We start from the raw sequence: 24520 nt of genomic DNA, 5'->3' as shown, positions 1-24520 counted from the left end.
TGTTCTTGTCTGGTTCCTCTTCAGGATAATTGACAACAATGCCTCATCCCTGCCCCCCTCCCTCAGATGTTCTCATTAATCGGCCTCCGCTGAGAGTAATTCCTGCTATGGGTAGAAAGTAGAAGAAATAAACAGTGTCTCAAATACAGCAGTTCTTGGAGGAGATTCCCATTGGCTTGGGGATGATTTTTTTGGTCACCGGGGCTCCCCAAGGGAAGAGCTCTATCTTTGAGACTTTTTTCTCTTCTCCTGCCCCGACAAAACTTACTGGGGAGTCATAATCCTGCCAGCCAAGAAAGGCACTAGCTTGATTCAAATGCCTCCTGGTCCAGAGCCCTGTGCACAGTCAGAGTAACGAGGGAGAAGTCCAGAAGTTGTGAAGAACAATCACCTCCTCTGAGTGCTGGCAATAAGAATGGTGGACAGAGTGATGGCTGAGGGATACCTAGGGCTGTGGCTGAAATCCATCCATTCTACCTGGCATTTTGGAGCTGGGGCTGTATATATGTCTACTGCTTTATGCTCCTCTCAAGGAATGCTATAGCTCCCTGGCAGCATTCCTGCTCCAGGAAGGAGGGCCTCCTTCCTGGGATCCCATGGTTAGAAGGCTCCCATGGTCAGGGACGGGGAAGACAGACTCATGGGCTCGGAGTAGAGTTCTCCTATCAGATCCTTATGAGTAGCTGTAAATATGAATAGAGCAGGACCAGTTCACTTCCAACATGGGCTATATCTCCCTTCTTTCCCCAGGGAAGCTCTGGTTTATTTCTCTTTTAGGCCAGTGGTGTGCATTACCTTGGAGGAGACAACTGTTGACAGCTATCTAAGTGGTAAGCTCAAGGCCTGGGATTTGTGACAATCAGCCGGGAACAAGAATTTGTGACAAGCTAAAAATGCCGAATCAAGTCCACTTAGGACACATGCTTTTCCTCTTCTGCCTTACACAGGACAAGGGGCTGGGGATTTAGCTCAGCGGCAAAAGCGCCTGCCTGGCAAGCGCAAGGTTGTGAGTTCGGTTCCCGGTACCGGAGGAAAAAGAAATAAAAAAAAAAAAAAAAAAAAAAACAAACACAGGACAAGGAAGTTAGCATGGAGTAGTATGACATCTATTGAAGGTTCTTCCCACTCCCAAAATACTTCCGCCTCCCAAAGTACAAGTGCCATAATTTCCCATACTATTACATTGTGTGGGATGGATGAGACATTGCATGACTATATATTAGAATGTCCTACCCATGCCCCTTCTCTGCCTCCCTAGCTCCTACTGAGTCTTCAAAACCCACCGGTGAGGCCTGCTCTACGAAATTTTCTACCAACTTGCCAAGATAGTCCAGAGCCCTTCTTTGGTGGCCCCATAATACCCTGTGCTGCATCTCTTCATCACTTTATTGAACCTACTTACAATAATCTATTTGGGTTCTTCACTCTTTCCAGCTTGGCCTCATTGAAGGTCAGGACTTTTCCATCACTGGATCCCCAACACACAACACAGTAAGTGCTCACTCACTGTAGATCCAGTGCACGTGAGACCACAGAGGTGGATACCTCTTCTCTCCACCCCTGCCTCACTGTCAGAGCTTACACAGTCATTTTTTCTCCTTAGTTATGTTTCCTCAGCTGACTAGGTTTAGGTAGATGCTCTCAAAAAGAAATTAATGCTGTCACCAGCTATTAACATGTTGGCATGAATTGGATTTTCACATTGGGGAGGTCCATCATCTATCAGGACTGTGAGGAGTGGGTGGGGACATGGGACAGAGGACATATATTTCTGTCACAGGCAAAGGGGAGTAAGAAATCTTGATAGCTCAGAAGACACAGGTACTCCCCCAACTGGGGGATCTGGACAGCTGAGGGCACTGGAGGGATGAGCAAGCCAGATGAGGACACCAAAAACTATTGAGTAGGTGACACTGAGGTCACCTACTTCAGTGAGAAGCAGGTTGAGCAGGGAAATCCATGGAGGCATTTGTTGTATATTCATCTAATCCACAAACTCAACTGTATTTTCGAGTAGAAAGATCTTTTGAGGTCCTCTGTCTTATGCTCAGAGGATAAAGGACTTGTCCAAGATCACACAGTTTTAGTGGGACAGTCCAAACAGGACCTTGGGCTTCTGAGGCCAGCTCCAATGCTGGAAGTCTGGCCACTCTGCACAGCAAACAGCTACCATCTGACCAGAACCTTCCCTTCCTGGCTCCAGCGCCACCTCTGTCTATCACATCTCTTGCTCCAGTCACCCTAGGCACCATGACCTGCCCACAGTCACTCTCCCGCTCTCCTCTCTTGCCCATCCTTCCATAATCAAACCACATCTGTAAACCTTTCTCCAAGCTCCCCAAGGAGCTCTCAATGATCCCTCTTTGGGCTCCCACACCTTGCACTGCTAAACTAAGACCTCACAGAGACACATCCTGCCAGACTACACTAGACTGGTCCTTGTATTCCTTACCACACAGCAGGCACTAAATAGACATTTGCTGTGTATGTGTAGTTGATTTCAGCATTTTCCACAAAGGAGCTGATTAATCATGCTGGCTGGCTCTTTATTTTACAATCCTGTAACTTGGGCCAAGGAGCTTCAAGCTATTGGTCACCATTTCCCCAAGTGCAAAAACAGACAAGCAAAACAAGCCAAAGAAAAACAAAAAAAACCCCCAAAAACCCCGAACGCTCAGTTACTGCCTCCTGAACACTGCATTCTGATTGTCCCAGCACTTCTCCTGAGTGCAGCCCCCTTCTCTAACCACCTAGTTCAGAGGATACACACAGGGTTGGAGTCACTGTTTACTATTAAAATGCTGTTGTGCCTGCGTGTGCCCAGCAGACACTTGTCACTGCCAAACCCGCCACTTCCCACAGTTCACATTTGGTGGGCGTGGTACTTTCCCAGCTCAGAGAGATGCATGGGGTGTGCACTTCATTACTCCACTCCAAGTTGCTCTAAAAACACATTTATTCAACAAAGCATACTGTAGTACACAGAGTAGCTTTCCTAAAGGGCTCCATAAAGCTGAAATATATGGTACTCTTAATAATTTTACAGTAAACTACACTTTAGAATCAATTGCTCTGGCACTAGAAAGTTGTCCAACCGACGGACTGTGGCTCTGGGTTTGTGTTTATGTGTGTAGGAAGTGTGCTTGGGGATGTGCATGCATATATGCTCAAACACCCCAGGAACTATATAGTTCCAACTAGGTGAGAGGCCAAATTTGAAATTTTTCTGATAACAGCTTTGCCGTTTTGGAAAGCTAGAGACAGTAAATCAGGAAACTGAGACCTAAGGATGAAAATACTCAAGGGCAGGGCGGGGGTCCCAGCTGGGCCCAGTGGCATACACCTATAATCCCAGTGCTGTGGGAGGCTGAGGCAGGAGAATGGCAAGTTCAAAGCCAGCCGGGAGGACTTAATGACTTAGAAAGACCCTGTCACAAAAAAAGGACCGGGGATATAGCTCAGTGCAAAGGCCCTAGGTTCAATCCCCGGTTCTGAAAGAGAGGTGGAGAGAGAAAGAGAAAGCAAGAGGGAGGGAAGGGGGAGGCAGGGAGAGAGGAGAGAGAGAGAGAGAGACAAAGAGACAGAGGAATATTTATTAGCAATCCACTGTCTATGATATTCACAAAAATTATATTATGAGATGAGCATTATTGTCTCCATTTTACAAAAGGGAAAACAGGTTAAGTAATTTGAAAACAGAATCGAACAGGTTAAGCAATTTGCCATATGAACATCTAATGTATGGCCGATGCCACACTAAAGCTCAAATCCTCTCTGATCTAAGGTCCAGGCAACTTCAGCTAAACCATGTTTCCATCTTTGGTGTTGTAATGGTTGATGGTGTCAACTTGAGTTAGTAACACCCAACTAAATTGGTTCAGCATAGTTCTGGGTGTGGAAGACACCCCCCTCACCAAGAGAGGATTATTGTCAGAATGCTACAAAAGGGAAATGAAGAAGGAAGGCTTGCTTCTGTTTTCTTTGGAGGAGCTCCAGTCTTCCTTCACCTTGGATGTCATCTCCTGGCTTCCAAAGCAGACAATTCAGCCTCCAGCACTGACCCTTCAGCCTTCTGGTGCAGACCCTTCGACCTCCTGATATAGATGCACAGGGGACACTAAACTGGACTCCAAGCCTGTGACTGGGTCCTTCGGATCTCCAGTCTGCAGACAGACCTTGTGCACTCTTGACTCTGTGGGTGGCCTTGTAAGCTAATCGTGTAAATTCTTATGTATTTGTATATCTTATATTAAATCTGTTTCTCTAGTAAGCACTGACTGATACACGTGTCAACACAATACAGTGATGAAGCTCTTCCAACCTCATGTGTCCAGCGATGGGGACGGGAGACAAGACTAATTTCATAATGATGGCAAAATAAAAATAGATAATAAGCAGTAGGGAGAGAGATCTTTCTCAAATCAGAAGGAGATCAAGAGATGAAGGGAAGGGAGGGAAAAAGGATAAAAAAGGAATTAAGATGTGTTGTGTACCTGTACCAACTCCACACAAGGACTTTACACAGTATGGACTGTGAACAGGTACTAATAAAAATAAAAATAAAAATAAAAAATACTGAAACCTGAAGAGGGGGTTTCTTCTGAAGACCTTTGAGTGCTACTCCATGAATCGGGTGCTGGGTTCTGGCCTCAGGAGGCCTCTTGACTCAGGCAAGGTGTGGTCAGCACAAGCAGCAGCTCTTGGTGACAGGAAGGTTACTCAGCACAGTCAACTTAGCTATCCTTGCATCCTTTTTCTGTTCTGCCTTGATGATTATCCTTAGAGCTAACCCTTAGCCTCAGGTTTTAGAGTCACCCATACTAAGTAGAGCCCCTGAACCTGCCTCTCAGGTCCTGAACTAAACCACCTAATGATCTTCACGGCCTTAATTTCAAATCTGTCCAGGCCAGAATGAGAAGAAGGGCATTCCAGACTGCATAGTTACCAGTTACCATGTGGGCTATAAAAGTGCAGGGCATCCTGGGAGACAAAGACATGGAGCCCAATGATGAAATGCTCTATATCTATCCAAACAGCAAATGTTTACTGAATATCTATTATGCTTCAGTAGGTCATTGGGGTGACAATGATGGACTAGACAGGCTTGCTTGTGCCTTTCTGAGGCTCAGATTTGGAAGGAGGAGTGAGATACAGAAGAAAGAATTCCCACTTCAACGCTACAAAATACAGACACCAACTGCTGTGGGAGTGTGTGACAGCAGACTCAATCTAGCAGTGTGTCAGAGAAGACTTCCTTGGAGAGGTAACATTTAAATGAGACCTGAAAGATGCACAGGAATGACTTGCCAAGAAAGGAACGGAAGAGAAGGGTGGCAGCATTTTCACTTTTTCCTGGAATCAACTATTTCTCCCTCTGTTTGCCCTAGCTCCTCTTTCTGTGATAATTTTAGCTATTTTAATTACTTATGGTTAATCTCCCTGATAAACTTTTGGACAAATAAACATAGCCTCAGATCTGCTTGACAATAAAATGAACCCAGAGGAGGAAGAGGGGCCACACAGATCCATTCTGCCCAAACAAGATAGAGAACGAGGCCTAGAGGAATAATTGCTGTAGGGTTCACCTGGACCTGGTCTGTGGAATCAGTTTCTGAGTTTCCGTTCACCAAACTGCTGGTCCAGTGTTTGGTTTCTATGATGAGGTCTCTGCTGGGGCGGCCCTTCCTCTGCCTTCCAACACGGCATACTCAGCACTCTGCCCCATCTTCCTAGATTCTCCAAGGGAGAAACTCAGAGGTGCCACTGCTTCTATATGCATTCCATAAATGGCAGCCTCCCCTCCTGTGTGGGAGGGCACTCAGAGCCGGGCACTCTGGGCAGCGTGGGGAGGCAGTGAAACAGCAGTGGTGGCATGCCACCTGCAAGGCTGAGAGCAGCCCAGTGGCCACCAGATTGCACAGCCTTCTGCTCCTAGGGCATGATGATTTCCCACCGTTCATTCACACCACATGACCTTTGATCTTTACCCTTAAATCTCCACACTTCTCACTGCCAAGGCAGCTGCTCCCTCCTATGGCACAGCACCCATCTGTGCTCTGTGACAATAGATCCGGGTGATTTTTATCTTTTCTATTAGGCACTGATCGAAACTCTCCCTGGGTTCATTAGTAGCTGGATAATCCCTCCAGATTTATTAGCTCAAATGGAGCTTCCTCCTTCACCTCTTCTCTTCAGATAGTATCAGCCACCATCACTGTCTGAAAGGCAGACAGTGCTTTGCCCAAAGGCCCTTAATTTTTCAAGTCCTCTATTCAAACTTCCATCAGTCTTATGGAAAAAAAACTTCCCTCACCAAATGTGGAGGCCGTCTGGAGGACAGAGACTCCTTTTCAGACTGGAGATTGGAAAAGCGCAGTGCACCTGTTTCTCTCCTGGGCATGTCCCACCCAGATAAGAGCACTCCAGGCACAGACAAGGGAGCTGGCAACCTTAAAACTAAGTGGCAACCTCCACTTTTAGGATCCATTTTCCTTTAAACAGCCAAGGCTGGGCTAAGAAGTAACTGCTTTTCTAGCATGTACAAAGGAGATGTGTGATAATGACTAAGAATTGAATGCAGCAGAGAATGTTTCCTGATCACTAAATCTGTTTCCTCTTCTCCCTGGACACACAGCTAGACTACGTCACCCAGCTGCCTATAAGTTCCAGCCGGAGGAATTGTGAGAAGTGATACGTGCTGTTTCTAGTCTTGATCCACAAACCTGTGTGTGGTCCTCCATGTTTTTCTCCACTTTGGGTCTTTAAGTGGAAACGTTTATGAGCTAGCAAAAACTGGGCCTCTGAATAACCTGGTGGAAGGCCACCCATTGATTGGGAACACTGTTTTGCGATTTCAAATAACTGATATACAGTTGGTCAGTTCTCTGCCTCTATGGGATCCTCATGCATGGATTCAACCACTTCCAGATCAAAAATATTCCAAAACAAGTAGGTCTGTACTGAACATGTAGAGACTTTTTTTTGGTCACTGTTCCCTAAACAATAACTATTTACTTAGCATTAAGCATTAAAAGTAATCTAAGATAATTAAAAGTATATGGGAGCAAACATAATGCCATTTTATGTAAGTGACTTAAACATTTACAGATCTGTTAATCAGCAGGGCTCCTGGAACCAGTCTCCAAGAGACTGACCCTCCAAGAGGGTCAAGGGTATTTCCACCGTGTAAACCTGGGTAATTTGGGGGTTGGTCATTTACAACAGCTGGCACTACCCACTAGATATAACTAGTGTTATCAACAGCCAGTTTTTAATTCTTTTTTTTTTTTTTTTTTTTTCCAGTACTGGGAATTTTTTCCGGTACTGCGCTTGCCAGGCAGGTGCTGTGCTGCTGAGCTAAATCCCCAGCCTCTAATTTGTAATTCTTAACAAAAAATTTTAAAGATAGATATTATTCACATCTTATCTATGAGGAAACCAAAGCACAAAGAACCCCAGAGGTACACAGCTCATCATCTCCTGAGCTGGGGATTATCACCTGTGCTGAGTGGTTGTAAAGACACCAGCTACTTTCTCTTATTATAAAGCTTCTTCAGCAGCAGGACCTGCAACTATGGTCATGTGGTCTTGCTTCCTTCAATCTGTGAACTCAAAATGGAAATAAGAAACATATCTGAACACTTCACACATATTATTTTTTAAAAACCATGAAAAATAAGTCTTGGTAAGATTGTGGTGAAACTTGAACCCATGTACAACGCTGATGGTAATTAAAATTGGTAGTTATTCTAGAAAACAGCTTGGTGGCTCCTCAATAAATTAAAGATATAATGACTGTATGATCCAGAAATTGCCCTCGTACACATAAAGCTAAAAAGACTGAAGGCAGAGACTTGAACAGATATTTGTGTATGTTCAGAGTAGCTTGGTTCACACAGCCAAAAGCTGAGGCAACCCAAGTGCCTGGGGATGGATGAATGGAGAAAAAGTATGATGCACACAAACAGTGGTATGTTACCCAGGCTTAAGAAGACAGGAAATTCAAACACATGGGTGAATCTAAAAGACATTAATCTAAGAGAAATAAGCCAGACACAAATGGATAAGTATTATGTAATTCCATTCATATGAAGCGCACTGTTAAATTCATAGAGAGAGTAGAACGGTGGTTGTCAGGCACTGGAAGCAGAAGGGAATGGGGAGCACCTGTTTAATATGCAGAGGGCTTCAGGTTGGGAAGATGGAAACCATCCTGGAGATGATGAAGATGATGCTTACACAACAATGTAAATGCACGTGGTACCACTGGAAGGTGTACTTCAAAAATGGTTAAAATGGTCGTTTTTGCTATGAACATTTTGTTTTCATTTGTAAAACATTTTACTATGGGAAAATGCAAACATATACCAAAGAAAACAAATAAATGCAATACACTCCATGCACCGAGTATATTTGCTATGTATATTTCATTGGAATAAAAATTTTTATAAAAATGAAAGGAGGGTCTGATACTTGCTACAATGTGGATGAACCTAGGAAACATTATATTAAGTAAAATAAGGCAGACACAAAAGGAGAAGTATTGTATGATGCCACTCGTATCAGATGACTAGAACAGGCAAACTCATAGAGAAGAAAGAAGAGTAGAAGTTGCCAGCGCCTGGGGGACAGGGAATGGGGACAGGGAACCAACAGGGTTGTTTCATGGCAGTTTCTGTTTAGGTTGAGGAAAGGTTTTACAAATAGACAGTGGTCATGGTTGTATAACAATGTGAATGTATTAACGCCACCGAATTGTGCCCTTAAAGATATTTAAAATGGCAAATTTGATGTTATGTATTTTACCACAGGAAATAAGGGAAGGAAAGGGGTGAGATGGAGGAAAGAAGGAAGGAAGAAGGGAAGGGCAGTCACACTGAGTGGCTTCTGGGCAGGATCCTGTTCTCTGGGTTGCACATGTATCTATGTCTATGTCTTTTGTAGCTTAGCCCAGTAATTTTGTTTTCCTTGTTTGTCCCTCACTTGGGTCTATCCTTCACTTTGGCCTAAACTCTGGAGCTCTTACCTTGATCAGCCAGCCAGGTCGTGCTTCCTCCAGGGCCCTCTCTATGTGCCTGACTTCTGGCCATGTACACATTCAGCTCTCAATGCACCTCTCAAGTTCTAGTACTTTGGACTCTGTGCTCCCTGGGCTCCCACCTTAGCCAGGTGCTAGTCTCACCTGTTCATCAGGGATGTGCTCTGTGGGGAATGATGCTGGATCCACGAGAACCAGAAACCAGGGGAAGAAGCTGTTTCACTGATCAAACTAACTGAAACCCCGTCAAATAGGTAACATGAAAGATGGACATTTGTTCGCTGTTCACACTGACTGGGTGCTTTAACATCCACATACTTCCATTCGCAGGTCTCCTCCTCTGCAGAGTCTGTCCCTGTATGCGGGTCTCTCCCCACCTGCTACAATGTCTCTTCACTGCCTGACAACACATCCTATCACTGGGCTGAGCCTTTCCAGGATCCACAGGCTGACTTCCCTGGGCTCCTCTAGCTCCTCCCTGGTTCTGCTGTGACAACTGCAGGGCCTCCACAGCAGCCTCAGCTGCCTCTGGCTCAGCTCCCCTTGTGTCAGTCCTCTCTGTCACTCCAGGCCAGAGCTGGTATGCTCACCCTCTTTGTTGCCTAAACTGCGACAGGGAAAGAAACTGGCTTCTGTAGGGCCAAATGAATTGATTGGAGGTCTGACTCATGATGGATCATTTCATCCCAGCTCCTCTGATGGGTAATCAGCTGATCAAATCTAGAGCAGTCAACCTAATTCAGTCATTACAGATGGCCTAAATCAATCAGCTTTCTTAATGCCTGGAGAGGAGTGAGGTATGGGAACTTGGTCAATTACTCAGTAATTAACAACACAAACTCTGCAATGATAAGTTCACTCATGCACAATCACTGAGCTATGTAGTTGTATTCATTCTCTGGAAATAAATAAAGCAGCATTTTTTGGACTTGTTTTTACAGGCCATTAAACGCTGGGCAGAAAAATATGCATCTCCTACTCCTTTTAGTATATGAGAAGCAAAAATAGAACTTTTAAAAATAAGAACTTCCCTTTGCTGAGTTCATATTGCAAGCCAACTGCCAGTTGTATATTTCTCCTGAGACGGGTACTATTAGTGTTCACCTATGAAGAGGTCACTGAGGCTCAGAAAGGTTAAGCAGCCTGCACAGGATCACAGAGCAGGTAGGTAGTTGAACTAGAATATTGGATCTGTCTACCTAATGCTAGGGTCTGTGCCTTTTTTGGTTCACCATGGTGGTTTTCAAACAGCTGATCTGCACCAACGTCACAATTCAGAGAGATGGGACATGATGGGGATGCCTAAGAAATTCAGAGAAGGAATAAACAAGAATGAAAGCCCAGGTGGCATCTGTGTTTGGAGGAAGGGACTGCAGAAATGCAAAAGATAACTCATTCTTCTCTATAAAGCTGTGGCTGTTTGGATGGAATGTCAAAAGTATAGTGAAGACCTCAGGAAGCTGGAGATGCCAGGACTGTGGAAAGTCTGCCAACAAAAGCTGCAGCTCAATAGTGAAGCCAGCCCCAGAGAGAAACTCTATGGTCTACAATCAGCAATGCTGTAGGGGCCGGGCTTGCTGAGCACTCTGGAACTCAGATCTCACTACCATGTGTCCCAGATGCTGGATAAAGGGCTGCAGGATAGAATATTTGTCCTGCTAGGTTTTAATCTTCTTTTGGTCCAATTATTTTCTATTCTCCAATTCTCCCCTTTTGGAATAGAAATGTGTACACTGTGCCACTATACCCTGGGATTATGTGACTTGTTTTTTACTTGTCTGAAGGCTCAGAAAAGTCTTGGATTTGAGCTTTTAAAAAACACTGAAACTATGAAGAATTTGTGGAAGGGATTGTTACATTACTTGTTATATGCAGGATAGCTGTATTGTTAGGCCAAATTATGAACTTATTATTGTCTTTATTTGCAGATTAAATACAACTTAAGGAGATGTGCTTTGGCATCAAGTTGCCAGGGTAAGGGATGTGGTGACTAGGGTGAAGTGTCAGCTTGATTGGCTTGGGATCCACCCAGTGGATAGATGCAGCACACTTCTGAGTGTGTCTGGATGGACAGAGGCATAAACAAGGCCCACGTCTGATCCCTGACTTCTTTTACTTGAACACTACCCACCTGCTGTGCTTCCTGACCACTGTGAACCTAGCAGCTTTCTTCACCATGCCCTTCTGCCTTGATGTTTCTGTCTTAGAGCCTACTGACCTTGGACTGAATCCCCTAAAACTAAGAGCCTAATTAAATCTTTCCTCCTTTAAATTGTGGGTGTCAGATATTGTGTCTCAGTGTCAAGAAAACTGACTCCTTCTCTGGTCCCAAACTCCAACTGCAATGGGGCAAGAAGAGTGGCTCTAAAAAGAGCCATGACCCTTCTAAAAAGCCAAGGCACTAATGAGAAGCTCATCGAATAGTCCTTAACCAAATGATTTTTGCCAACGGTTCTGCTTCTACCTTCTTGACTATTATTCAACCAGCATTGTCATATAGTTACTCCTCTGATTTCCCCCTTGCAAACTCACAAACTATGTGAGTCTTTTTAATTCCAGGCTCAAAACACTCTCTGAGGCATGCTCCCAGAGCGATTCCCATTCTGTGCCCACTTGAAAAGGAGGCAAGCTCTTCAAAAACTGGAAACTATCATAGTGTTGTGTTAAAAAAATACAATGCCTTGGAAACATATAGCACTTCGAGGTTTGCAATTTTTTAAAAATTTTTAATGGTACTAGAGACTGAACCCAGAGTCTTTGCACTGACCTACATCCCAAGCCCCTGCCCCCTACTTTTTGAGACAGTCTCACTAAATTGCTAAGTTGCTGTCTTGGTTACTTTTCTCTTGTTGCTGAGACAAAATACCCAACATCCAAAGTTAAAGGGAGAAAAGTTTATTTAGCTCACAGCTTGTGGATGCTTCAGTCCATAATCAGCTGGCTCCAAGGGCAGAGTGGCATGGCAGGGGGGCAACAGTTCATGGTAGCAGAAGACAGCAAAAGCAATGAGAGAGAGAGAGAGACACAGAGACAGAGACAGAGAGACAGAGAGAGAAAGAGAAAGAAAGAGAGAGAGAGAGAGAGAGAAACCTCTTTCTGTCCCTTATATGGTATGCAGGCTACCTGCCCTAGGGTGGGTGCTGCACTCACACCATTAATCCCAGATTTGGACCATGAATCAATCACAAACTCTAGGCTCAACTGCCTCTGAAAAGTCCCCCCCTACGGCCCCCGCTCAACTACATGAGGCTTGAGGGGGATGTCCAGACACAAAGCGTAACAGTTGCCCAGGCTGGGCTCAAACTTGTGATCCTCCTGCCTCAATCTCCTAGAGTGGTGGGATTACAGGCATGTTTCACCATGTCCAACTGACAGTGCATTTTTACTCAGAAAATTGTGGTTAATCCCCATAACAATAGTTTTGGTTTTTGGTATTTGTTTTCAAAATGAGTAAAATGAGGCTCTGAGAGCCAATGTGACTTACCCAAGGTCTCAGAGTGAGCACGGGGCAGAGTGGGAACTGGACCCTGAGTATCCTGCTTTTACAGGCTAGTGCTTTTTCTACTACTTAACATCATCACCACCATTCTTATTTCTGACAGGGGGAATGGTGACTTGTAATATGTACAATGCTGCCTTCTTAAAATCTCCAGCCAAGCATGTCCATCTGACTTCTGATTATTGTCACTGAAGCCCATATTCTGAATGACTGCCCTCGCCATTCCATCTCCTAAATTGTCTGTGGCTCCAGGCCACCGAGATCCTCCCTCCTCCGCTGAGTTGGCTGCCTAAGGCAGGGGGCCTCCCCAAACACTAGCATGGTGCAGGTAGCCCCTGCTCTGCCTTTTGTCCCTCCTTCTCCCAGGCTCCCCAAATGGAGCACAACTGTACTTTAATCTCTCTTTACTCTTCTGCCAATTTGCCCAGGCTGCCCCAGATGCCTCCTTACTTTAAGCAAATGCTTTTTCATTGCTCTGGGAATAGCCTAATCCTTTCCTCCTCTTTAACATGTTAATGTTCTGATTTACAGCAGCAGTGGTAGACAGAAAAAAAAAAACCAAAACGGTAAACAAAGACATTCATTCTGTTTCACATTGTGAAGGGTGCAGGAGGGCTAGTGCTGATGTTTTATTACTGGATGTGAGGGTGCCCTCTTGGAGAAAGTTCTGCGTGCTGTGCACATACACTATGTGTGGCCATCTTCTTTATGCATTGCTGGACTTCAATAAACAATCCCACACAGGGCACTAGCAGTCTTGTGGGAGAGAACTACAAGAATTGAAGCAAAGGGGGATGACTTTCCTATTACTCTCATCTTCAACTTGGGTCAGTACCTGGTATACAGCAGGTGCTCAGAAGCACCTCTGGGTGAAGGGATCACCTAATCAAGTGATTTATAAGAGAAAATAAACTTCTTCTCGAGTGACCATTTAGAACAGCACTGTTGGTAACAGCCCAAAATTGGAGACAACAAAAATGCCTCTCACTTGGTTAATGGTTGAACAAATAGCACATGGGTACCAAGAAACACTGCTCATCAACAAAAATGTAACAACTTGTGTGGATCTCAAGGGCATTACATAGACTGTGAAAAAAAAAGCCAACCTCAGGTCATGCATTGTATGGTTTCATTTATATAACAATCTCAAAACTATAAAATTATAGAACTTAATGGTTGCTAAGGATTGGGGATGGTGAGAAAAGGATGACAGGTGCGACTATAAAGTGGTAGCATGAGGAAGGTCTTGGCAGTGACCAAACCGTTGTGTATCTGTGTACTTTAATGGATCTGCTGTTCTGATGTCCTGGTTATGATGAGGCACTGTAGTTACATATGATGTAGCTACTGGAGGAAACTAGGTTTAGGGTACATGGGACTACTCCTGCAACTTCCTAGGAATTATGTAATTATAAAAAGTTATATTTTTTAAAAAGCTTATTTTCTGAGGCCACTCCTACCTTCTCCTTGACTGTGTCTGTATGTCACAATAACTTTCACATTTAATGCTTTACAATTTCAAAATGCTTCCACGCAGATTAAAGATCACTCTTCAGAATCACAACAGCTCAGTAATGTAACTGCTCGTACCTCCATTTTACAGATAAAGACACCAAAGCTCAGTGGTTCACTGAAGGGCACATAGGGTATCTGGCAAAGTTAGTCCTTAAACCTGATTCAATAAAATCTACAGATTTTAGCTTTTTCAACTGCAAAATAAGGGGATATAGCTAAGATACAGCCTCTAGATGTGTGTTCAGTTATAACACGCATGCATACTTCTCGTACCCTGGCTTCCCTACATCTGAGTTACCATGGGTCGGGGGTTGGTGAGTTAGAGACCAGACTCCAAGTCACTAATGGAGCTACTGAGGAGGTTCACTCATCATTCTACTGTCCAGAAGAGTCCATGCTACATAGCTAGTGGCATTTGAATGGAAACATTAGAATGCCCAAATTTCCATTCCTTCAAGGCTTGCAATAGCTGGGATGTGAATCCCAGTGGGCTCATGGATTCATATGTTTGTAGAATGCCTGGTTCTTGGTTGGTTTCTGCTCCTCTGCCTCTATTTGCCCATATCCTATCTTCTGGGCTGCATCCCATCACAATCCATTAAACCTGACCACTGACAATACTCTATACACCAAGGAAGCAAGCTATGAAAATGTCTTACCAGATTAGTGAAGATGTATGTGTAATAGGCTGACACCATCCCTAGTTCAGCTGCCTGCAAAGCAAAGAGAAGGAGATTAGATAACAAAAACTCACTGGCAGCAGAAGAGCAGTGAGTGCTCCAAGGGGCTCCAGTTTCTCTGGGCCACCACCTGCAGCACCAGGCAGAGTAGGACATCTTTGTTAAGTCTTATACTACCCTTGATCTTGGAGGATGGAGCTCAGAAACACTGATCTCTAGAGCAGGTGCTTCTGCCTCCCCTCTACTCCCTACCCCTGCAAGGACACTCACAGTAGCTCATGTTCTCGTGCACAACACAGTCTCATGGGTATAATGGATATTATGGGAACCAAGATGGCTTCAAGAGAAATGAAGTAAATAAGAAAAGAGACTTAATTATTTCCACAACTGTTAACAAACAATATCAATGGCTGGCATTTACCCACTGTGCAGTGTGTGCCAGGCTCTATAAAGCATTCTACATGAATTAACCATATGAAGTAGACCCTATTATTCTTCCTCCACTCCCATGTTCCAGCCAAGGAAATGGACAGGACAACAGGCTAAGTCACACAAGGTCACATGACTCACACTGGAAAAAGATGAAATAAAAGCCAGCAGTTTAATCTCTGTGCTTTTAACCACGCTATATTCTCCTTGAGGACTATGGTGTCAGCGGAACTGCACACACACACACCTCCTTAGAGACTTGGCACAGATAAAAGAGTCTGTCAGCTATAGGCAATGCCCAAGTGAACTCTAGTCGTGGGGATGCAAGTGAGATTCATTCTGCATTTGCAGTAATATAGGAAACAAGTGAATCATTTGCAAACTTTGGTCGTTCACTTGTAACGAAGAGCAAGTTGCCTGTGACATGCTTCACCCGTGATCACAGCACAGGAACACGGTTGAGAACTGTGGCTTTTGAACAGGCTCCCTTTTGTCTGATCTCTGTACCTATCATAAATACCCCTGACCAACCTTCCTTGTCAGTGTGCCTGGCTTTGAGTGTGACAAGTGCTACAGAACCGACAAGTAGATCAGGTAAATAATGAGCCCGCTCTCTCCAGGGCCCTCATCCTGTCTGACAGTTGGTTAGATTTTCATAATATATCCAGCAGCTCCAGGCCACTGGGAGAGCATTCTTGTCATGACTGTTGAGGTCGATGGAGAGACAAGACCAGGGATGACTGCATTTCCTCTTACATAGAGTTTATCTCCCAAGGAACTCAAACAACTTTGTGAGCACTCTTCTAGGATCCCTTCTAGCCTCCTTGAGAAACAGACTAGGGATTCTATCACTGTATCCCGATGGGCAGCTGAAGTGCAGAAGGGCTTAGTGACAAGGACAAGATCACCCAGAGGCCAAAGCCTCTGTGGTAAGGCTCCTTCTTCTGCTAAGCAAAGCTACACTCCTCCTCTACTCACAAGACAAAGACACTCGTCCTCCATGCCCCACACACTCACATTGTCCATAGAGAAGGCAGCTGCCTCTCACACTGCCTCGACCCATGAGAGCCCACTGATGCAAGGGTGGGCTGGGGTGGGAGGGGCCACAATGGTTAAAATCCATTTTGTGAAATCTGCTGTCCTAAAGATAAAAGACAAGAGATTCTTGGTTTTAAAAACCTGAATTCAGGGTAAACATGGAGTTCGTTGCAGGAACAGCCGCTCAATAAAGTAGGGGATTACTCCATAAATCCTCCTGAAATCAAGAGATGGCAGAGCGCTGCCAAGCTAAGGGGCTTGCGCCTACGTGCACACAGAGGCTCCCAGAGCCCCTGGAGAGCCTGCACACTCACAGTTTCATACACTGAGTCCAACCTTGTGGAGGCCCCAAAGCCCCCAGGAACCCCCAGAGGGAGAAAAATGGAGCCCCAGGGACGCCTGAGGAGTGTGCAGATCTGCCTGCCTGGGGCCACTAGGACATCAGACAGGAATAAAGAAATGCGGCTTTGCTAAAGTCTTGCAGCTCATTGATCAGTTTAGCTCCAAAGACTCAGAAGCTGGGAGCAGAGAGGGGGCTCAGGAAAGATGGCCATAGGGCACCCAGCAGAACTGTCTGTTAGTGAGGGTCATTACAGGCAGAGTTCCCTTCCAAGCAGAGCTGCAGAAAAACAAAAGAAGAAAAGAAAAAGAAACAAGAACAAATCCATAAAGCATTCTTAACAGAAATTCTCAGTATTGGCAAGGGTGCAGTAAGAAACCTATAACCTGCTGCTGTGAGTGTAAACTGTGTCTGACTTCTAAAAGGCAATCTGGCAAATCATCCCCAAATCCTTACAAGTATGCATACCTTTAACCCGGAATTCTACTTCTAGAAATTTACACCAAGGAAATATTCATGAATCCGCATAAAGATTTATGTACAAAGATGTGCATCTCGGCACTATTTATTACAGCAAAAGATTGGAAACAACCTGTTTCTCCAACAATAAAAGGGTTGGTTAAATAAATTATGGGACATCTATATGATAGAAAATGATGCAGCCATTAAAATATTTGCAGAAAAATATTAAATGGCTGGGAGAAAATGCATGGCAGATAATTAAGTGAAGGAAAAAAGGCAATTTGCAGAGAAGTTTGTGTGGGGTGGTAATTTTGGGGAAGAGATGTCTAAAGCACAAAGGCTAGACATCAAAATTTAAGAGTGGGAAACTCTGGGTGATGGGATTGTGAATGATATTTATTTTCTTCCATGAGCCTTTGAAAGTAGAAACTTCAAAAATTGCAATAACTAACTGGTCACGTTACTGCAGTAGGGGAGCCCAACTTCGTATGGGAATCATGGAATAATCCTGTGAAAAGAGCTGATGCCCAAGGCTCCCACCCAGGGGCTGTTCAGGTAAACTCTGGCCATTTTCTGCAAGGGGGAAGGGACTTACCTACATCTACTAAGCTGAAATTCTCTCCCTATTCCCCACCTCGCCCAAGGATGACACTCAGCCCTTGAAACCTAGAGCAACTTTTCCATCCTTAATAACTCCACTGATGATAGACATAAGAGAATACAGAGAAAAAGGATGAAAAGAGAAAAAACGATGCCTCTGAGGTGTGTGTGGGGAGAGCTGGGTGTGACTGAGTTGAGTATACATGAAGACAGTCGTGGCTTTTGTGCAATGGAAATTACTATAGCAACAGGCTGAAGGGATGGCTCTCTACACTGAGAAGAACTCATCCAGGTCACTTATTAATTCTCAGACAAAAACTAGCAGAGAAGGGGAAGATGGGAAGGAAGGAGAAAGGGAGGCTGAGGAAAAGACAATCACCCAAGTGTCTACCAGGCTCCTTACAGCTTGGCAGAGGCTAACTAGGAGCCTTCCTCCCCCAGTGGATGATGGCAGGTTGTGTTTAAATGTGCAATTAAAATGGCAATAGAAGAAGCCAATGTGCCTGAGAGGTTGAGGGAGCTGCTGAGGAGCTGGGGAAGAGCCTAGAAGCAGAGCTTGCTCTCTCTGGGGTGGCAAATCTAGCCCAGGCTCCAGCCCAGCTGAGCAACTTACCCACTTCCCAGCTGTTTCCAGGGGTTTGTCCAGAGTGCAGCCAGCACTACCCCCACAACCCTCTCAACTCCCTACCCCTTGCCAGGCTTTGCTGAGCATTCTAGTTTGGAAGTGTCTATGTCCTGACTCCAGGCTGTGCCTGCTTTGTCTCTGGAGCACTGGAGAATTTGCCTGGCTTGCCGGTGGAGAGCTACACAGGCTCCACTTCTCACAGGGCTGGGCTTGGACAAATCTGCTCATTTCCCAGAGCCTCGGTTTGTTTGTCTGTAGGATGCAGACAGCATACCTACCTCTCATCATCACTGAGAGCACTATTTCAGGAAATGACAAAGAAGTGCTTTGTAAACTGCTGAACACAGCATCTGGATTAAAGACAAGGCTGACAGAAACACACACTGGTGTGAGTATCCTGGCTGCCAATATATGCAGCTACTTCTGTGGCATGGAGCAAGTAAGCTCCACCAGGAAACACAGGGAGAGGTTGGTCAGGGTCAAATCCTGCTCAGGGTTGAGGACAGACCTGGTTCAGAGATGCTTGAGGCAAGGCGGGTGGGAGAGAAGATGCTCTGCACCCGCCAGCACACCCCACCCCCTGCAGTTGGGTCCCACCTTCAGCAGAATGGTGTGGGACATGGAGGCGTTCGCATGGATGATGATGGTGGCTGTCTTGTCGTCCCGGATCTCTTTGAGGAGTGGGGTGGGGTCCCGGGTGTCATCCAGCATCCTGACAGAGAGTGTGTCCTTGGAGATCAGGAATTGCCGCAGCAGCTTCTCTAGGTTTAAAAGGCCTGGAGAAAGAGAGACAGGAGGAAGTGCCTGAGGGTCCACAGTGTTGCCTCAACAGACCCTGGAACCAAAAAGGATGCACAGGTGCTGGGGCTGGTACTGGGGTCTCAGACAGTGCTGAGGAGCCATAACATAATCTGAGCAGGTTTCCCGGCTCCCTGGGATTTCAGTTACCCCATCTACACTAAGAAGAAAGCTCAAAATGTCTTATCCTCTCCCTGAGTCACTGGGGAGCTCCCTTTTAAAGAAGAGCTTGAAGTTTCCCTCGTGAGGCAAGACAGTCACCACAGTGCACCCAGTGGCAAAGAACTGGGTTCAGAGACCACCAGGTCCAGGTTCCTTTCCCTACTTCCCTGACCCTTGCATGTTGCCTTGGTTTCCCCATCTCAGTAAGAGCTTTAACAGCAGTAGCTCTCAGGGAGGTGTGAACATTAAGTAAGGCAGCATGCAAAGAACTCAGGCACCTAGTAAACCCACAAAAATGTCCAGTAAGTCTCTAGAAAAGCCTTTGTTTTCATTTTAGAGGTGAGGGAGGAGGTTCCTCAAGATCCCAAAGCTCAGAAAACAGGTCTAGTGAACCTCTGAACTCCTCAGAGCTTCATGGCTGCATTAAGAGAAGGTATTATTATGATCATAAAAGAACAGGTTTTCAGCTACACTCCAGCAGGCAAGACTCACACAGTGAAAACGAGACTGTGCACTAATGCCATGCATTCTCTCCCTCCCCTCCTCCACCCCTGGTTACTTGCTGCCTGGAAGCTGCGGTGGGAGGAGTGGGCCCTGAATGATGCCACTGAGAGGAGAGGGTCTTCATGTGACCTTGGTTGTGGAAAGGCAGGCTAGGGAGAGTGTGTGCGTGCGTGTGTGCATGTGTCTGAAGGGTCACCTTCCAGGAAAGCAGCAGCCTCAACTCTGATAGAAGGAGGGTGGTAGGCATTTCCTCCCAAAGCAATGACATGAGTAACATTTATCAAACACTTGTTATGTTCCAGCTAATGCGCTAAAATTTTTACATGCCCTATCTCATGTAAATCTTTGCAGTGGTCCTCTAAATACTAAAGGCCCCAGAAGTAGGAGGCTGATAGGAGCTGGGGAGGTGAGTCACTCACCATACATGCTGTGGATTGTGGAACAAAGGCTAATTTCCAACCATTCAAAGGTTCCCAGGCTGCCAATTTCCACACTGGCTAGTAAAATCCCCAATTTGAAGGTGTCTCCATCCTTCTGATTCTCAAGGATCAAAAGATGATCGAGAGGGGACATTGAAGAACATCCACCTGCCTTCTCAGGTTACAGAGATGAAATGACTTTCCCGGCCACACAGAGACACAAGGACACAGCTGGGGCCAGAACTCACACTTTCTGATCTCCATCCCACTCTCTTTCCAGGAGACTATCTTGTCTCTTAGGACAAACTGAGCAGGGGGCAACAGGCTTAGTGACTGGAGAGGCCCAATGACACATCTGGGGACTTAGGGAAGGAAACTTTGTGTTTGGTGGCTTTTGCTGTTCTTGTGTTTTGTTTTAACAAGAAGAAGGACCAGCGTTGGAGAGGAAGAGCCTATCATGGGGTGACAGGAAGGAACACTGACCTTCCTGCACTGTTTTGAGAAAGCTTTCCAGGCAGCTGGCAGCTGTGGCAGGGAGGAAAGAAGCCCCAGGTGGGCCTGTTCTTTACAGAGGTTGCACAAAGAGTCATGCTGTGTGAGCCAGGAGATGGAGTTGGCCTTTCCTCTGTTCTAGGCAATATCTCTGCAGAGACTTGCAATCCTCACCTCTGTCTTTGCCCCTACAGCCCCTCCCCAAAGGACCCCATCTATAGTGGCCCTGATGCCTCGGGCACTTCTCAACCCTGAACCAGAAGGTCTGGATTCATGCTCAGAGTCAGCCCTCACAGGCTACATAATCTTGAGAGACCATCTAACACTCTGAGGCTCCATTTTTCATCTGTGAAGTTGATATATGAGGGTGAGAACCCCAAGACTGTGGGAAACATGCTGGGAACTGGTTCAGGCTGTCTGCATGTCATTGGTCCTGTATTTACTTATCTTCCAAGGAGCTCATGGGCAGGCGTAGAGAGGCAGCCTTCTCCACTGTCTGCTCAGCCACACTCACTCACTGACCCGTCCTGAACGCAAAGCCAAGCAGTGGACAGAGCAGATGGGCCGGATTCAGTTCCTGCCCTCAGGAGCTTGGAGTCCTTGGATACACAGCTAAATTCACAGCAAAGTTCAAATCATATTCCTATTTTCTCTGGCAGCCTGATATGTTCAGTCTCCTTTGGCCTATATTAAGTAGCGTATTCACTGCACCTTCCTCAGAGATGATGTCAAAAGCAACTCCTGCTTGGACAAAGGTCAAAGGGTCTGACTCAAAAGACACCAGAATCCAGGGGAGGCCACAGAGGCAGTGCTCCTGGGGCCTCTGCCATCTCCTGGGCATGCTGGGGTTGAAGCAGCAGCATACCTGGAGGGAGTAAACAAGAGAGGGGTGATGCGGTGAACCCCATGAGTCCTGGTGTGCAGTATGGAGAATCTTTGGACCCTAGCTGGGAAAGAGGCCAAAACCCCTGGGATTCTTCAAACTGGCAATGAAATTCAGTGGGACTATTCAAGCAAGCCCATGGGAGGACAGCAAGATTATGCTCAGCATGGTGATGACTGATGAAAGCATCCCAGGGACCCTTTATTCCTTAAAAACTTGAGGGTGTGATGCACTTCCACGAAAAGGGAGCTGCCCCACACATCTGATATCCTGGAGACTGTGCTCTAATCAACCCCAGCCTGCTACCTCCTTGGGGTGCTCTGTTGCCCTTTAAACAAGAACAGTGTAGTCCTCCATCCCATCTAGCACCCTGCTGTTCAAAGAGGCAGAGTAGGAGAGATCAGCAGCCAGTCCTGGGGGAGGTGTGCGGCCCACCCAGAACCACCTATCAGAGAGCCAGCCTTTTCCCCAACCTCTTTTCTTATACAACAAAGAAAAAGCACAATATCAGGACATGAATGCAACTCCAGCATTGCCAGGCAGGTATTGTGGCAACACAGCACTTTTGTGTTTATGTCTGTGAAATCTGAACTACTACACTGCCGGGAGATTGAAGGGGTGTTAAGGGGTGTTAAGGGCACCTGTCACCCAGAAGGGGCTCAACAAATCCTGTTTCCCATTCACTCCCAACCCCATCTCCTCCCTGGAAACATCTCTCCCTTCTCCAATCTTTACCCACAGCTCACTTCTCTAACTCTTACAGGATTTATTATCCATCCCCCCCAAATACAGCCCTTGGCTATAAACCATATAAAATATTTGATAACATGGAGATGCTTCTCAACTTACAATAGGGTTATGTCCTGAGAAACCTATTGTAGGCTGAAAATACCGTAAACTGAAAATGCACTCAACACACCTAACCTACTGCACATCCCAGCACACCAGAGAGTATGGGCTGATTCTCCTAATGACTGTGTGACTGTCTGGGGGCTGTGACTTGCTACCACTGCTCAGTGTCACAGGAGAGTATGAGACTGCATATTGCTAGCCACGGAAAAGATCCAAACGCAAAACTCCACGTCTGGTGTCTATTGAATGTGCATTGTTCTCGCACCATGGTGAAATGGAAAAACTAAGCCAAACCAAAATAAATTGAGGACCATTTGTAGACCTTTGTATGTATTATTTATGTGTGTGATTGGTCCATGAATTCTTTCAGTTTTGAATATCTCTGCATATCCTTCATACAGGCAAGGTGCACAGTGCTTGCTTGGCCTGCACTGAACTACAAACTGTGAAGGATTAAAAAGGCTCTGCATCCTAATCAACCAGGGGAGCAGCCGTGCCGGGCGAGGGCTGTCACCTTGTCACTAGGGGAGAGCTGAAGGAAGGGACACTGGCTGAGGAACCATGGGAAGAACAGTCCTAAGGCAGACTTGTCGTTGGCAGCCTCCAGGACAAAAGCCAGGAACAATGAGTGGATGGGAGTCACCGGAAACAGACTTCACCTCAGCATTGAAAAAGACCTTCTGTTTGAGCTGTTAAAGATGCAGTGGACTGCGCATGAAGTAGTGAGGTCCCCATCACTGGAGGTAGTCAAGTAGAGACTGAAGTCCCTCTTGAGGATTGTTGTAGAGGAAATTAAACCGTTGGGTGGAAAGTTGAATTAGAAAAACACTGATGTCTTTCCAGCCCAGAGATTCTCTAATTCTGTGAATTAGAAGAGGATGTTTTTTAATTGAAGACACAGGAAGGGATTTGCAGAAGAGAGAGTGTTGTTTAGCTATATTAAGAATATAAGGGATCTCAGTGCAGTTTGACCTTTTCCAACTGTCATTCTCCTCATCTCTGTTTAACGGAACTAAGGCGCTTACCAGGGGCAGGGGCCACCAGGGGTTAAAAATCTCCATTCTTCCAGCACCCCCCACCAAAACCCTCCTCTCCTGTGGGACTCAGGTTCAGCAGCAGGTCTCCTGCCAAGGCTGAGGCTGAGAGGACCTGGGGAAACGATTAGTCTCGCTCAGGATGCAGCAGGATGGATCGATGAGAGGCCCAGTAGGCCGGCTGTTCTGGGAGGAAGCAGGAGGCAGCCTTCTGGAAATGGAAGGCAGGGGCCCGGGAGGAGCCAGAGGGGGCTGGCTCGTCCATGCAAAGCTCAGCCAGAGCTGGACAGGGCTACAGGTCAGGGACACAAATACCTAAGGGTTGGGTCTCCAGGGGATGCACGGGACCCGTTTAAAAAATAAAAATAAACTTCTCTTTCAACAGACTGCCTTCTCTGTCTACGGCCTGATTCCCTTGGTGCAGGGTACTGGCTCTAGAAAATGCTCTTGATTCCCAGGAGGGGCAGCACCTTTAAACAATCAGCGAGGCAGCTGATGTCCAACTCATTTGAGAGGAGGGCAGTGAGGGTTTCATGAGACAATATGAGTCTAATGTGGTGCCCTGGGCCTCAGCCTGGAGAGTGCTCATCCCTCCCCCCGCCACACTTGGAGGCTCCCAAGCGTGGTTGTCAGACCTCCTCCACAAGCTCATTCTGACAGGTAAGGATGAGGGCTCCAGGTATCATGTCACAGAAGTTCAGGTGCTGGAACAGTGTATTTCCCGGCTTCCCAGTCTTGTCCCATCTCACTCTTGGCTTGGCGCTGGGACAGGTGCGGGGGCAGCAGGGCAGCGGATGGACTGAGGGAAAGAGGCTGACTGAGCCCCACTAAGGCCATCTCTTCTTTTGACACAAGCTTGGGCTAGGAGGGATCTGGCCTCCTAATTTCAGGGTGAGTGTTTCCAGGTCAGACAGCAGGCCTCTGCTGTGGGACTATCCTCCAGCACTTCCTCGGCACCCCATGGGCAGAGGTGCGCTAGTGCTCGCCACTACCCTAGAAGGGAGGTATGAGCATCATTCTGGAGTGAAGACAGATCAGTGGGGCAGGACAGACTCTGGGCCTGAGGTCAGAGAGTTAGAGGACTGGTTAGAGGTTAGAGGTCAGAGGTCAGAGAGTTAGAGGACCCAGGGTTTGACTCTAAGGCCTGGCCT

The 24520-nt window shown here is 46.2% G+C and overlaps 1 protein-coding gene across 5 annotated transcripts in view; it reads right to left on the bottom strand.

Moving 5' to 3' along the window:
* Positions 1-24520, bottom strand: part of Grik4 (glutamate receptor, ionotropic, kainate 4) — a 368414-nt gene that overhangs the window by 121778 nt on the left and 222116 nt on the right. For all 5 annotated transcript variants that reach the window (XM_013511259.1, XM_013511258.1, XM_013511260.1 and 2 more), the window contains 2 exons: positions 18823-19001; positions 14711-14764 (listed from right to left, as the gene is read on the bottom strand). In XM_013511259.1, coding sequence (XP_013366713.1) covers positions 14711-14764; positions 18823-19001 — 233 coding nt within the window. The remainder of the gene's footprint in view (positions 1-14710; positions 14765-18822; positions 19002-24520) is intronic.

The sequence above is a fragment of the Chinchilla lanigera genome, unplaced genomic scaffold (genome assembly GCF_000276665.1).
Source record: "Chinchilla lanigera isolate Chin_1 unplaced genomic scaffold, ChiLan1.0 scaffold00011, whole genome shotgun sequence".
Classification (NCBI taxonomy): Eukaryota; Metazoa; Chordata; class Mammalia; order Rodentia; family Chinchillidae; genus Chinchilla; species Chinchilla lanigera.
This window is presented reverse-complemented; position numbering and strand designations above follow the sequence as displayed.